This window comes from Myxine glutinosa, chromosome 6 (genome assembly GCF_964187855.1).
Source record: "Myxine glutinosa chromosome 6, kmMyxGlut1.1, whole genome shotgun sequence".
Classification (NCBI taxonomy): Eukaryota; Metazoa; Chordata; class Myxini; order Myxiniformes; family Myxinidae; genus Myxine; species Myxine glutinosa.
This window is the reverse complement of record NC_136266.1, coordinates 59,388,714-59,405,053: the sequence shown is the minus strand read 5'-3', so window position 1 is coordinate 59,405,053 and position 16,340 is coordinate 59,388,714. Positions and strand designations below refer to the sequence as shown.

Sequence of the window (16,340 nt, the reverse complement as noted above, 5' to 3'; positions counted from 1 at the left end):
GGAATCCTTTTTTTTTTCTTCCACCATAGATTAGCCATTGCAGCAAAGATTGGTATTTCCGTTAGCGAAGCGACAGGTCTTATATTCTAATAATCTAGTGCCAATAATACCGAAGCTTTTCGTGTTGTACTCTTCATGGTGATTCACAGCAAAGTGAGCGGGAGAGATGAGAACAAGTGCTTTTATAAGCATGTCTAAGTAACCGCGACACCGATTGGTTCTATAGTCATGACGTCATTGGTGTTCTGAACGCCCATTGGTTGATCCAGTCACCAACCACTGTCCCTGGCTCCGATTGGCTGGAGCGGTTTTTTTTTTTTTTTTTTTTTTTTATACAAGATCGAGGCTCGTGAAAGAGCGAACATTAATCACACAGAAAGACAAACCGACACATAAAACATATAACATCGGGAGCGGTAGACAAGATGGGGAGAGAGGGGGAAGGACACAAACACAACATTTGAGAGCAGGGACCGAGAGACATGGAGACATCGAGACATCTGAGAGAGGGCGAGGGCTTTGGGGGGGAGGGCATGGGGGGGGGCATGGGAAGGGGGCGGTGGGAGAGGTATAAAACATATGGACACTGCCAGGACTTCCAGGAAAGAAGTTGGAATTTCAAACAAGGTGGATCTGGGGTGAATTAGCGGGGGTAGAAAAGATCAAGGTTTTGGATGGGGGAAGATAAGAGATGGTGGTGAACAGCTGTTTTAAAGACCTGGAGGGAGGGAGGAGTGGGATTGAAGGGAGTGAGGGAGTTTGTTCCAGAGGCGGGAGAAAAGAGGAATGAAAGAGTGAAGGTGAGCAGAGAACCGAGATTTCGGCAGTTTAACCATCAGAGGGTTGCTGGCAGATCTTGTGCGACCTGTAGGAATATTTGGGGGACAGAGCACAGAGAGAGCTGGGGGTGCAAGGCCGGAGAGGAGTCGGTAGAAGACAGAAAGACCACCTACCTGCCTGCGGTGAGTGAGTGAAAGGCCCTCAGAGATAGCTTCATCGCGGGAGATTCCAATAATTCTGAAAGCTTTGGTTTCAACAGCGTGAAGCCGAGCTAGGTGTGAGGCAGGAGCACCGGCCCATAGGGGAGAACAGTATTCCATTGAGCTGCGGATGAAAGCCTTGTATGTGGTGAGGAGCTCAGGTGTGCCGAGGAAGGACTTCGCACGACGGAGGATGCCCAGTCGGCGACTGGCTTTGGAGGCCAGCTTGGAAATGTGGTTTTCCCAAGAAAGATCATGGCAGATAGTGAGACCCAAAATCTTGAGCGACAGAACTTCTTGGAGAGGATTGTTGAGAAAGTAGATGGGAGGGTTGTCCAGTCGATCTTTTCGGAGAGACATAGTAAGAGTGTGAGATTTGTCAGGATTGAAAGACATGTTCCACTTGTTTGACCAGTCTGTGATTTTGTCCAGGTCTGCAGAGAGTGAGGAGGCAGCAGACTGCCGATCTGAGGGAAGAGGAATGGAGCGGCAGAGAGTGGCGTCATCAGCAAAGAGATAGAGAGGATTTTCGAGAGAGTCAGAGAGATCATTGATGAAGACCAGAAAAAGCACGGGGCCCAGAACACTGCCTTGGGGAACTCCAGCCTGAACAGGAAGAGGAGATGAGAGAAACCCATTCAGGGCCACACGTTGACGACGACTAGAGAGGAAGTCCGCCAGCCATGCGTGGAGATTTCCATGGATACCAAAGGAGGAGAGTTTGGTGAGCAGAGCGGGGTGCCAGACCGTGTCGAAGGCACGTGATATGTCGAGGGAGACAGCTCTAATTTCCTGTTTGGCATTGAGGACCTCCATCCATTGTTGAGACAGCAGAAGCAGCATGTCCAGAGTAGAGTGACCTGGTCTGAAACCAAATTGATGATCAGAGATGAAGCCATTGGAGAAGAGGAAAGATTTCATATCCGAAGCAATGATGGATTCCATGACTTTGCTGATAATTGGGAGAAGGCTGATTGGTCTGTAGTTGCTAGGATCTGTTTTTGCACCTTTTTTGTGCAAAGCGGTGATGTTGGCTGATTTCCAAGCAGATGGCAGTTGACCTTGAGCAAAAGAGAGGGTGAAGAGAACAGAGAGAGGGTGAGATAGAGCAGCAGAGCAGGATTTTAGGACCCGTGGGCTGATGCCGTCGGGTCCAGTTGCAGAATCTGAGTCGAGGGTTGACAGAAACTTTTCCACCTTGTCAGGAGGAAAGGACACGGAGTCCAGGAGCAGCAGGGTACGACTGGGTATGGTGGGTACAGAGAGGGATGGGTTTGGGACACAAGATTTAGAGGCAAACACAGAGTTGAGGCATTCAGCTTTTTCACGTGCGGAGTCAGCTGTGCAGCCATTTGAGGTAAGGGAGGGGATGGAGGGGGAACAAACACCAGAAACGGATTTGACCAGACGCCACCAGGATTTGGAAGAGGGAGACAGATAAGAGAGTTCGGTCTTGAGAACGGAGAGATATTGTTTCCTGGCTCTCCTGAGGGTGGACACACACTTGTTTCGGGCTTTGTGAAAGGAAATGAGATTTCCTTCCTTTGGATTTGCTTTCCAGGAGACGAAGGCAAGTTGTTTCTGGGCAACAGCCTCACCACAAGATTCCGTGTACCATGGACGGGAGGAAGGGTATGACAACTGAAGACGAGATGGGATAAATAAGCGATGTTGTCAGCGATGACGCACCATTTGCATCATTACCTTGGACAGCGGTCGGGAAAACCTTTAATCTTTCCGTGTTGAAAGAGAATGAGAGAATGTACAAATTCCTTTTGATGACATAATAGGGTCCGTGGAAGCTGCTCGACTTGTGATTGTAAGTACCGTTGTTTAAGAAAAAAACAACTTTGAAAATTTGACCTTTGCGACCTTCAAAGGTCAAAGGTCGAAGATTCTGACATTTGTTGGAAAACTTGTATTTCATGATGTATGTGATAATATGAGATCATGTACGACATTTCACCCTATCAAGAAGCGAACAATGTCATAAAAACATCAAAACTCGACTTTTCTAAATTTCGTGACCTTGTGACCTTGACCTTGGGGCGAAAATGAAAAATCGAGCTCTATGGGGCTAGACACATAACATTGGCCTAACCAAATACCAAAACCCCTGTCAGATTCCACCAAACCCCTCGGAGAAGATGTAGCTTGAACTCGATTACCCCCTAAAAAGACATCTTTTTCAGGCGTCGCTCCGCCCACAATGGGTGCAATACGTCCACTCTAGGCAGGACACAACGAGATCATGATATCAACCTCTCACCCAAGTTTCATCAAGATCGGATGATATCATCGAATAGTTATGCTGCAGACAGACAGACAGACAGACAGACACACACCCATGACGAATATAGTGGTCACTCTGTTTGTGTTTGATAACTCGTGAACCAATTGTTCCTGGCTGTTCCCAGACGGGCTTTGTGTACCACAGATAGGTTAATGCGTGGCAGGCATTTCCTGTTGGTCATGCCTCATGACATGACACATGCAGTGATAGCTGGTGTGGCACCTGCATCTTGGTTCTTGGTATCTACTACAGTAATGGGGTCTGATCTCGACCTAATGTTTTGTTGGGTTTGGCCAGTTCACTTCAGAAAGGAGCTTCTTCTGCTCCTCACTGTAATGGGGACCTTGTCCTATTGAGGAGTGGTCCAACTGTATGACCATGTACTCTGGCACTTTGGGGTAAGAATGTATATGTTTGCTTTTACAATGTACTTCAGCTTTTGGCCTGAGGTGCATGTGTATGCTCTGGAATGTGAAATGATTTGATTTTGGGGTCACAAGGTCAAAGGTCAGAGGTCATGTTAGGTCAAAGTCCCGTTACTGTGATAATTTGTGAACCAGCTAACCAGAGTTGGTACAAGTATGTATTATGAGGAAAGATGAAATGGTTTGATTTTGGGGTCAAGAGGTCAAAGGTCAATGGTCAGAGTCTGTAATAGGTTTACAACTTGAGAACGGCTGAAAGGATCTAAGTGAATCTTGGTACAGGTATGAATAATAATGTAAAGATGAACTGATTATATTTTGGGCTCAAGAAGTCAAATGTCAGACTTCTCGTTAGGTAGAAAATTCTGTTGCAGAGCTAACTTGTGATCCAGTCATTGGATTTTGACCAAACTTGGGATAATTATACAGTATGATGCAAAGATGAACTGATTCGATTTTGGCATCAAAGGTCAGAAGTTATGTCAGGTAAAAATGAGATACTTGAGAACAGCTCAAGAGATTTAAATCAAACTTGGTGCAAGCATGTATAATGATGTTATAATGTGGGCATCGGCATATTAGTCGATGGTGCGACGTCAAAGAATGCCGTTTTCCTTTTTTTTGTTGTTTCCTTTCCTTACTTTTTGGACAAAAAGGGTTCCCTCGTAAGGCGAGGGCCAACAAGCCTGAAACGTGTCCATGGATGTTCCCTCTCTGGGGTGGACCGGACTAATGGCATATAAAATTGAGAATTAAATTAGATTCCCGATATTGGCTGCAGTACAATCCTATGGAGATGTCGGGGGCTAAGCTCCTGCCTAAAAAGCTGATGCAACTGTTTAGCCAGAATTCATATATATACACAAAGAATTAAGTTAAGCACCCCCCCGTTTTTTTACAACCTCGCACATTACAAGTTTGTTGTCGTCAAAACAGTGTAATATACCCATGATATTGCTATATTTTCTGGAGAAGTGATATTATGGTCACATAAAAACATAACAATCATGCCGTTTTCAATATTTTATTCTGAATAATTTAAGGTGAAATTTGTTGGGAATTTTAGGCATATTTTCACCTCAATTTAAGTATGGAGCTATAGGTCCATCACGGACAGTGTGGATGACGTTTATGTTTTCTAACGTACAGTCATTGTTCTGAGAAGACCTCTAGCGATCTTTGCGTCAATAACGTGTGTAGGACCCACGTGATCGGATCACTGACTCAACCCTACGTCTCATAGACCCTGTAAGCCGTCGTATGCGTTGCTGTGGCAGGTTGTTCCATTCCCGATGTAATGCACGTTCCAATTCATCCAGATTGGCTATTGGAGGGACCATCTTCGCAATTTGTCGTCCCAACATGTCCCAAACGTGCTCGAGGGGGTTCAGGTCAGGACTGTACGCAGGCCAGGGGATGGTTGTCACAGCACCTTGCTCCATCCGATCACGTGGGTCCTACACACGTTATTGACGCAAATATCGCTAGAGGTCTTCTCAGAACAATGACTGTACGTTAGAAAACATAAACGTCATCCACACTGTCCGTGATGGACCTATAGCTCCATACTTAAATTGAGGTGAAAATATGCCTAAAATTCCCAACAAATTTCACCTTAAATTATTCAGAATAAAATATTGAAAACGGCATGATTGTTATGTTTTTATGTGACCATAATATCACTTCTCCAGAAAATATAGCAATATCATGGGTATATTACACTGTTTTGACGACAACAAACTTGTAATGTGCGAGGTTGTAAAAAAACGGGGGGGTGCTTAACTTAATTCTTTGTGTATATATATGGAGATAAATCGACATACGTAAATGGACATATAAAACGGATAAAGACCCCCATACTGATTTTGACAAGCGAGAACGGATTGTGGATGCAAGTCTGTTAAGGTGCCAGTGTGGACGTGAGTTCGGATCCATCAGAGGGTTGAGGATCCATCAGGCCCGGAAAGTGTGTGGGAGTGATCGTGTGGGAGATGTTGGTCTGTGGTGTGTGTGAGGAGGCCTAGCAGGTTAGAGAGAAGTGTGGGTGTGGACGTGAGTTTGAGTCGGTGAGAGGGTTACATATCCATCAGAACCAGATGGGTTGTGTGCGTAAGTGGGTGAGGAGGAGGTACAGCAACGCAGTGCCTTTGAAAAGGGGACACGTAAGACGACCGGGAGAAACAGCCAGGTAGCAAGCCACAGTGTTGTATGTCCTGGGGTTGTACTTCAGCAAGGAGAGGATGTGAGGAGGAGAGTGAAATGGCCAGGTATGGGAGATAAGGAGAGTATGGGAGAGAATGGATGGAGTAGTGTGTGGGGCACTTCAGAGGTTGAAAGGAAGGGTGGAAGATAGATTGAGAAAGTTTAATGAGATTGTGTTTGAGTATGCATGTGTCACATTTGGAGTAAAAGTGTGTAGAGAGGAGTAAGAAGGAGGCTTGTTTGAGCAGGAGGCAGAGGGAGATCCATGAGTTGAGAATGGAGTTGAGGAGCTTGAATGGAAGATGGAAAAGGGCAGTGGAAGGGGAGAGGAATCGGCTTGAGGTGTTGATGAAGCAGATGAGGGTGAGGTTGGTGACGTTGAAGAGAGTGGAAAGGATGAAGAGGCGAAGAAAGGAGAGGCAGAGGAATAGAAAGAGGTTCTTTGAGAATCCTTTTCGGTTTATGAAGGATCTGTTGGAGCAGTCTCGATCTGGTGTACTGAAGGTACCGAAGGAAGAGTTGGAAGGTCACCTGCATGTCATGTATGCAGACACAAGGAGGAACGAAGTGGTGGTGGAGGACATCTAAGGCTTGGTTAGACCGGCAGAGCCAGGTGTTCCATTTGATTTGTCAGAGCCAAAGATGTTTGAGGTTGAGGCAGGTTTGAGGAAGGCATGGGTGGCATCGGCTCCAGGACCAAGTGGAGTGCCATACAAAGTGTTTAAGAGTTGTGAAGGCATCAGGCAGTATCTGTGGAAGGCTCTGAAGGTGGTATGGAGGCAAGGAGTGGTGCCCAGTCAATGGAGTAGGGCAGAAGGAGTTTATATTCCAAAACAGGAGCAGGCTGTGACACTTGTGCAGTTTAGACCAATATCATTGCTCGATGTAGATGGGAAGATATTGATGGGTGTCTTTGCGGCACAGCTCTCAGGCTTCATCAGATAGAATGTTTTTTTGGATGGTTCTGTGCAGAAGGCAGGAATACCAGGATCACCAGGATGCATTGAACACTTGGCAATGGTCTGGCAAGTGTTACAGGAGGCAAAGAGGCAAAGGAAGGATGTTGTGGTGGTATAGCTGGATTTGGAGAATGCATATGGGTCAGTGCCGCATGCCTTTATCAGGTATGCCATGGATTTATTTTGGGTGCCACGGAGATTTAGGAGTTTTTTGATGGCATATTATGATCAGTTTTGGATGCGGTTTGCGACACAGTCCTATGTAACAGAGTGGTAGAAGTTGGAAGTGGGGATCCCGATGGGATGTACCATCTCCCCTATTTTGTTTATGCTGGTTATGGAGTTGTTGATACGTGCGGTGAGTGGACATGGGAAAGAAGTGGAGCTAGCCCCTGGTCAGAGTTTGCCAGCGATGTTTGCATTCATGGATGACCTGACAGTTGTCCAACAGTCGGCTGTTGCAGCAGTAGAGGTACTGGGACGATTGGAAAGGTTGATGTGGTGGGCAAGAATGGGCTTTAAAGCAAGATAGTCGAGGAGTGCGGTGGTGAGATGAGGAGTGGTGGATAACATGCACAGGTTTGAGCTGGGAGGGGAGGTGATTCCATCATTGACAGAGGCCCCTGTGAAGAGTTTGGGAAGATGGTATACAGTGGAGTTGAATGTGGGAAGGGTGGAGGAGGTGAGGAACAAGCTTTTGAGAGGTTTGGAAAGGGGTCTTTTGGGTCTTCAGGGTCTTTTTGGTCTTCAGGGTCTTTTGGGTCTTCGGGGACTTTTTGGTCTTCTGGGTCTTTGTGGTGTTTTGGGTCATTGGGGTATTTTGGATCTTTGGCACCATTTGGGTTTTCAGGGTCTTTTGGATCCTCTGGGGTTTAAGGGTATTTTGGGTCTTTGGGGTGCTTTGGGTCATCAGGGTCATTGGGGTCTTCAGGGTCTTCAGGGTGTTTTGGGTTTTCAGGGTCGTTTGAGTCCTCTGGGTGTTCCGGGTCGTCGACCACGTTCTCCCAGGTTTGAAGGGTGCCTTCTCCCAAATGTTGGTTTCAAATCTCCCCACAGGTGCTCAATGGGATTTAGATCTGGACTGATTGCTGGCCACTTCAGAACAGTTCAGTGTTTTGTCTTGAACCATTCCTGGGTGCTTTTTGAAATGTGTTTGGGGTCATTGTCCTGCTGCAAGACCCATGACCTTCGACCGAGAACCAGCTTTCTGACACTGGGTTGAGCATTGCGCTCCAAAATGCCTTGGTAATCTCCTGATTTCATGATGCCATGGACACATTCAAGGCACCCAGTGCCAGAGGCAGCACAGCAACCCCAAAACATCACTGAACCTCCTCCATGTTTGACTAGGGAAGGTGTTCTTTTCTTTGAAGGCTTCATTTTGTTTTCTGTAAACATAGAGATGATGTGCTTTCCCAAAAATCTTTCATTTGGTCTCATCTCTTTTGGCTCAGCGTCGACGAGTCTGGCATTTCACTCAGGCCAACTGGCACGGTCTTCAAGCAGCCATCAATCATCTGGACTGGTCTCCCATCTCTACCACCTCTGACATCAACTCATCCTGGGAATTCTTCCAAAGTAAATTGCTCTCTCTCATGCACAGATTTATCCCATCTCGTCTTCAGTTGTCATACCCTTCCTCCCGTCCATGGTACACGGAATCTTGTGGTGAGGCTGTTGCCCAGAAACAACTTGCCTTCGTCTCCTGGAAAGCAAATCCAACGGAAGGAAATCTCATTTCCTTTCACAAAGCCCGAAACAAGTGTGTGTCCACCCTCAGGAGAGCCAGGAAACAATATCTCTCCGTTCTCAAGACCGAACTCTCTTATCTGTCTCCCTCTTCCAAATCCTGGTGGCGTCTGGTCAAATCCGTTTCTGGTGTTTGTTCCCCCTCCATCCCCTCCCTTACCTCAAACGGCTACACAGCTGACTCCGCACGTGAAAAAGCTGAATGCCTCAACTCTGTGTTTGCCTCTAAATCTTGTGTCCCAAACCCATCCCTCTCTGTACCCACCATACCCAGTCGTACCCTGCTGCTCCTGGACTCCGTGTCCTTTCCTCCTGACAAGGTGGAAAAGTTTCTGTCAACCCTCGACTCTGATTCTGCAACTGGACCCGACGGCATCAGCCCACGGGTCCTAAAATCCTGCTCTGCTGCTCTATCTCACCCTCTCTCTGTTCTCTTCACCCTCTCTTTTGCTCAAGGTCAACTGCCATCTGCTTGGAAATCAGCCAACATCACCGCGTTGCACAAAAAAGGTGCAAAAACAGATCCTAGCAACTACAGACCAATCAGCCTTCTCCCAATTATCAGCAAAGTCATGGAATCCATCATTGCTTCGGATATGAAATCTTTACTCTTCTCCAATGGCTTGATCTCTGATCATCAATTTGGTTTCAGACCAGGTCACTCTACTCTGGACATGCTGCTTCTGCTGTCTCAACAATGGATGGAGGTCCTCAATGCCAAACAGGAAATTAGAGCTGTCTCCCTCGACATATCACGTGCCTTCGACACGGTCTGGCACCCCGCTCTGCTCACCAAACTCTCCTCCTTTGGTATCCATGGAAATCTCCACGCATGGCTGGCGGACTTCCTCTCTAGTCGTCGTCAACGTGTGGCCCTGAATGGGTTTCTCTCATCTCCTCTTCCTGTTCAGGCTGGAGTTCCCCAAGGCAGTGTTCTGGGCCCCGTGCTTTTTCTGGTCTTCATCAATGATCTCTCTGACTCTCTCGAAAATCCTCTCTATCTCTTTGCTGATGACTCCACTCTCTGCCGCTCCATTCCTCTTCCCTCAGATCGGCAGTCTGCTGCCTCCTCACTCTCTGAAGACCTGGACAAAATCACAGACTGGTCAAACAAGTGGAACATGTCTTTCAATCCTGACAAATCTCACATTCTTACTATGTCTCTCCGAAAAGATCGACTGGACAACCCTCCCATCTACTTTCTCAACAATCCTCTCCAAGAAGTTCTGTCGCTCAAGATTTTGGGTCTCACTATCTGCCATGATCTTTCTTGGGAAAACCACATTTCCAAGCTGGCCTCCAAAGCCAGTCGCCGACTGGGCATCCTCCGTCGTGCGAAGTCCTTCCTCGGCACACCTGAGCTCCTCACCACATACAAGACTTTCATCCGCAGCTCAATGGAATACTGTTCTCCCCTATGGGCCGGTGCTCCTGCCTCACACCTAGCTCGGCTTCACGCTGTTGAAACCAAAGCTTTCAGAATTATTGGAATCTCCCGCGATGAAGCTATCTCTGAGGGCCTTTCACTCACTCACCGCAGGCAGGTAGGTGGTCTTTCTGTCTTCTACCGACTCCTCTCCGGCCTTGCACCCCCAGCTCTCTCTGTGCTCTGTCCCCCAAATATTCCTACAGGTCGCACAAGATCTGCCAGCAACCCTCTGATGGTTAAACTGCCGAAATCTCGGTTCTCTGCTCACATTCACTCTTTCATTCCTCTTTTCTCCCGCCTCTGGAACAAACTCCCTCACTCCCTTCAATCCCACTCCTCCCTCCAGGTCTTTAAAACAGCTGTTCACCACCATCTCTTATCTTCCCCCATCCAAAACCTTGATCTTTTCTACCCCCGCTAATTCACCCCAGATCCACCTTGTTTGAAATTCCAACTTCTTTCCTGGAAGTCCTGGCAGTGTCCATATGTTTTATACCTCTCCCACCGCCCCCTTCCCATGCCCCCCCCCCCCCCAAAGCCCTCGCCCTCTCTCAGATCTCTCGATGTCTCCATGTCTCTCGGTCCCTGCTCTCAAATGTTGTGTTTGTGTCCTTCCCCCTCTCTCCCCATCTTGTCTACCGCTCCCGATGTTATATGTTTTATGTGTCGGTTTGTCTTTCTGTGTGATTAATGTTCGCTCTTTCACGAGCCTCGATCTTGTATACAAAAAAAAAAAAAAAAAAAAAAAAAAAATCTGTCCACAGGACATTCTCCCAGAAGGATTTTGGCTTGTTCAGGTATGTTTTGGAAAACTCCAGTCAGGCTTTTTTATGTCACTCTCAGCAGTGGGGTCCTCCTGGGTCTCCTACCACAGAACCCCCTTTCATTGAGTTGGCGACGGATTGTGCGAGTTGAAACTGTCTTTCTTTGTGTTTGAAGGTCAACTTGAATCTGTTTAGCAGTTGATTGAGGTGCTTTCTCCACCATTCGAACAATCCTTCACTGCAATCTTCGAACAAGTTTTCTCTTGCAGTCACGTCCAGGAAGGTTTGCTACAGTGCCACGGGCCTTAAACTTCCTGATAACATTGCGTACAGTTGACACAGGAACATAAAGGTTTCTTGAGATGGACTTGTAGCCTTGAGATTGTCCATGCTTTGCTACAATCTTGTGTCTGACCTCCTCAGACAATTCTCTGGTTTTCTTTCTTTTCACCATGCTCATTGCGGTACACAGTGACACAAAACAACAGAATGACTCCTTTTCTCCATTCAAACTGGTTGAATGAGTGATTTTTTATATTGCAGGCACCTGCAACTCACCACAGGTGAGTTAAATTCCAAAGTAAAGGAGAATCACCTGCTTGAAATCTAATTATTTCTAACAACTTCTAAAAGGTGCCAATAATATTGTTGCGGACGCGGTTAAAGATGTTATTTTACCGAGCGGTTGGTATTACCGTGACCGAACAGTTATTCCCCGATTAGAACCCGATTCCACCCAAACGTTGGCCGGATCGCACCACGGCTGCTCAATGAGGGAAAAGACTAAAACGACGAATGCAAAGAGGAAGACGAAGGCAAAGAAAGGTTTGGAAATACTACTAAATTTATTTACTATTTACACACATAAGCAAAAAGAAAGCAGTCACGTTTATTTACAACACATAAGACGCAGATGACACAGTGAAAATACTAGCTTACCTACAGTCATAATTAACCCAGGACAGAACAAACAAAAGACAGACTCACGCGGGGAATGATGACAGGAATCGCAGGAGGTGGATGGCTGGAGGTGAACGCTTGGTGGAGCCAACGCGGAGCTTGGTGGAGCTTTGGTGGAGGTGAACGCTTGGTGGAGGTGAACGCTTGGTGGAGCCAACGCGGAGCTTGGTGGAGCCTTGGTGGAGGTGAACGCTTGGTGGAGCCAACGCGGAGTTTGGTGGAGCCTTGGTGGAGGTGAACGCTTGGTGGAGCCAACGCGGAGCTTGGTGGAGCCTTGGTGGAGGTGAACGCTTGGTGGAGCCAACGTGGCTGGTGGGGGGTTGGTGTGACGGGTTCTCTCTCCTTCCCTCACAAGCTTCAGGACTCTTTCTCTCTCTTTCTTAGTCCCACCCAGTCCAACAACTTCCTCTCTTGCTTCGTCCAACTCAAGGCCTTTCTGTCTTCTGATCTCCTCCCTCCTCGACTCTCTCTGGGGGCCTCTGCCTCGGGTTATATAAGCCCCACCCTTGACCCTTTGCGAACCTCCCCAAAACGTTCTCTCTCCGCCCTCTAAAGCCAACCCCTCGTTCTGGGTTGGTCGGCAAGGGCTGGTTCACTCCTCCCCTCTATGACGAGGTGGGGACCCGCCTTTCTTCCCCAACCCTGCCTCGTGGTCAATGGCGGATGAAGGGAAAACCGCCCAAAATGCAGTTGGCAATTGACGAAAAGGGGGAACGGAGGTTTTGGGAATGGGAATGAAGGGAATCTATCTCTTTCACTTGGTGCAATGGAGTACTTCTATTAATGGGAGACACAGCCTTACCCTAAAACACAGAATAAGATATAACTATCGAACTATCGTTTTGGGAATGAGTATCTATCGTATTCTATCGTATTCTATCGTATTCTATGATTGGCTGACGTGTATGCTTGTGGACTAATTATGGGACGCCCTTTTGACCTTTACACAGCTCCGGAGGCAGGAGGCGCAGACTCAAGCAATATTCATTACCAATTTACCACAATACAACACAATCAAAAAAAACACAGTCCTCATATCCGCAACAATATTGTCCGGGCCATTTTAGGATTTATTGGTGGAATAACCTAAGATTTCGTAATTTTTTCAGCTTTTTTGTTTTGTTCCACTGCAAACCAAAGAAATACAAATGTGGATACCAAAATATTTTTTAATTTCAACATTTTTCTGGAAGAAATGGTGAATTTTTTTTTTTAAAGTGCAAGGGTACAGTGGACACAGGATCAGAATCATTGGAAATTTCAGAATCATTGGAATCTCCTGCGATGAAGCTAACTCCGAGGGCCTTTCACTCACTCACCGCAGGCAGGTTGGTGGTCTTCCTGTCTTCTACCGACTCCTCTCCGGCCTTGCTCCCCCAGCTCTCTCTGTGCTCTGTCCCCCTAATATTCCTTCAGGTCGCACAAGATCTGCCTGCAACCCTCTTATGGTTAAACTGCCAAAATTTAGGCTCTCTGCTCACCTTCACTCTTTCATTCCCCTTTTCTCCCACCTCTGGAACAAACTCCCCCTGGTGGGGGAGTTTATTCCTCCCTTCAACTCCCTTCAATCGCACTCCTCCCTCCAGGTCTTTAAAACAGCTGTTCACCACCATCTCTTATCTTCCCCCATCGAAAACCTTGATCCTTTCTACCTCTGCTAATTCACCCCAGATACACTTTTTTTGAAATTCCAACTTCTTTCCTGGAAGTCCTTGCAGTGTTGATATGTTTTATACATCTCCCACCTCCCCACAAGCCCTCCCCCTCCCACATTTCTCCCGATGTCCCTGCTCTCAAATGTTGTGTTTGTGTCCTTCCCCCCTCTCCCCATCTTGTCTGCCGCTCCCCTTATTTTTGTGTTTTATGTGTCGGTTTGACTTTTTGTGTCATTAATGTTAGCTCTTTCACAAGCCTCGATCTTGTATACAAAAAAAAAGGAAAAAAAAAGAAAAAAAAAGGGTGCCAATATTTTTATCCACGACTGCATATATATATGTTTCTGCATATATATGTTGTATATATATATATATATACACACACACACATACTGTATATATAATTATCTAAAAAATGATTACTTAACTGTGCACTTGACATCTTTGAAGTTTTAAATGATATCCTTTAACATATGTGTGAATATCGGCAAAACTAGTGTGTGCATTTTTGAATGAAAGACAACAAGAACAAGAATTGCTTTGCAATACATATCCCCTACCAATGTGATATTTTCCAAGTCCAAAAAGGGAATAACTGTGAAAAATGGATGAAACGCCCAGAAACTCAAACTTGTTCTGTAACTTGTCATCATAAAGTCAAGTACCAAGTTTCAGTTGAATTTGTTAAAGGTATGGGAAAAAGTTCGAAAATCCACAGGTGGCACGGACAGACGGACAGACAGACGGAGAGCAAACCTATATTCACCTCTGGTGAAACCGGTCGGGGACTAATAATACATACGTAAGGAGGAATAGAAATAACGGCAAAGAGACACAAATGTCTTACCTGTATCTCAGTCTGTAGAGAAACCGTTTGAGATCAGTTAGCATCATTGTAGCCAGACACAGCAGCTTGTGATGCGAGAGGTAAAGCTGAAGGAGAAATGAAGACGAAGTGGGTATAACAGATGGCCAGGTATTGTGGGAAACGTAGCTAAGGGAGGTAAAGAGTGCAGGTGACAGATGGCAGCAAGGAGGAGCTTGTTATGGAAGGAAATGAATAGAGGTAGATGAACACGGTGGGGAGAAAAGTAGAGTGTGAGGCTTGGAAGGAAATAGGGGAAGTGAAAAGGGTGAGCAACTATAAATGGGAGTGTACTCGTGAATAAATGCATGAATAGATCATGAAAAATGTGTTGAGCAACTCACACTCATCGTTTTTTCTTGCCTCTTCCTTACAAATCTAATCATATTACAAGTCAGGAGACGACGATGGTTCACGAGCGAGCGGTATTCAATGACAAAGGACGGACTATAACCGAAACAGGCCCGGACTGGGGGTTTGGGGGCCCACGTGGCAGGTGGCAGGTCCTTCAAAGGTCAAAGGTCAAAGATTCTGAAATTTGTTGGAAAACTTGTATTTCATGATGTATGTGATAATATAAGATCATGTACGACATTTCACCCTATCAGGAAGCGAACAATGTAATAAAACCATCAAAAATCGACTTTTCGAAATTTCGTGACCTTGTGACCTTGACCTTGGGGCGAAAATGAAAAATCGAGCTCCGTGGGGCTAGACATATGACATTGGCCTAACCAAATACCGAAACCCCTGTCAGATTCCACCAAACCCCTCGGAGAAGATGTAGCTTGAACTCGATTACCCCCTAAAAAGACATCTTTTTCGGGCATCGCTCCGCCCACAATGGGCGCAATACGCCCACTCTAGGCAGGACATAACTAGATCATGATATCAACCTCACAACCAAGTTTCATCAAGATCGGATGATATCATCGGGTAGTTATACTGCGGACAGACAGACACACACACACACACACACACACACACACACACACACACCCATGACGAATATAGTGGTCACTCTGTTTGATAACTCGTGAACCAATATTGCATAATAATGGACATTCCTAAGGCATTTCATTCACATTTGAAGGATGATGCAATTGTTATAATAACACAACACACTATATTTAACTTGTATTATAATTATAAACCTTGAAATAGTTGTTCATCTAATTCTAATGTATCAACGTTATTAACCTGTAAGCAATTGATAAACATTCAGTATGTCCAGAACTCGGTCCTTTAACATTGTGTAACACTTATCATGATGGTGTCAAGTTGGAGGCAATCTTTTATCTTTTCATGACGTGTACCCAGGGCTGAACCAACAGGAATAACAGGTAGTGAATGATATATATATATATATATTGCATAATATTGTAGTTTCCTGAAAGAGCACTGCACAGCAGGCCCTGTGACGAGAGAGCACCAGTTGTCAAACCTGGAACATCTCAAATGCTTCAAAGTTTATCGAAGAAGGATTCTGGTGTCGTGAATCCGACTTAGTCTGAGGTGCTTCATATCTTCCCAACGAAGCTTTTCTTGTGGCCTGGTTTGCCTCTTCCATGTCTTACCTGGGTTTGAGAGGGTTTTGGGAAATCGAAATCGATTACAAAACTAGAAGGCATCCCAAAATGTAAAGAACGTCCACGTCCGCTTTGTACTCAAACTAAACTTGATGAAAACAACAACTAAAACAAATGTAAAAGTTATTATTTGATGTTCTCCATATTTGACAAAAGCTCAAATGGTAAACTACGTAAAAAGAATCTCAACATGCAAGCGGGAAAAAATAAAGAAACATGGAAGCAATTACAAACCCGGCCATCTCATGCTGACGCGCTGCGGACTGGGTATCAAGGTCTATTTGTACTCATGCCCTTTGACATTTTCACAAAATTATTCATTCGTCTTCTCCATATTCTCAAAATAAAGGTTTGTTGAAAATTTGATGAAAAATGCTCAAATGGGAAAAAGAGTGATGACCTGGAGACACACACACACACACACACACACACACACACACACACACACACACACACACACACACACACAC

The 16,340-nt window shown here is 45.8% G+C and overlaps 1 protein-coding gene across 1 annotated transcript in view; it reads right to left on the bottom strand.

Moving 5' to 3' along the window:
• LOC137429830 (GRAM domain-containing protein 2B) overlaps nt 1–14,516 on the bottom strand; it is a 90,420-nt gene extending 75,904 nt beyond the window's left edge. The window contains exon 1 of the mRNA XM_068120119.2: nt 14,264–14,516. Within this exon, the coding sequence (XP_067976220.2) occupies nt 14,264–14,310 (47 nt within the window). The 5' untranslated portion in view covers nt 14,311–14,516. The remainder of the gene's footprint in view (nt 1–14,263) is intronic.
• Between the last annotated feature and the right edge of the window lie 1,824 nt (nt 14,517–16,340).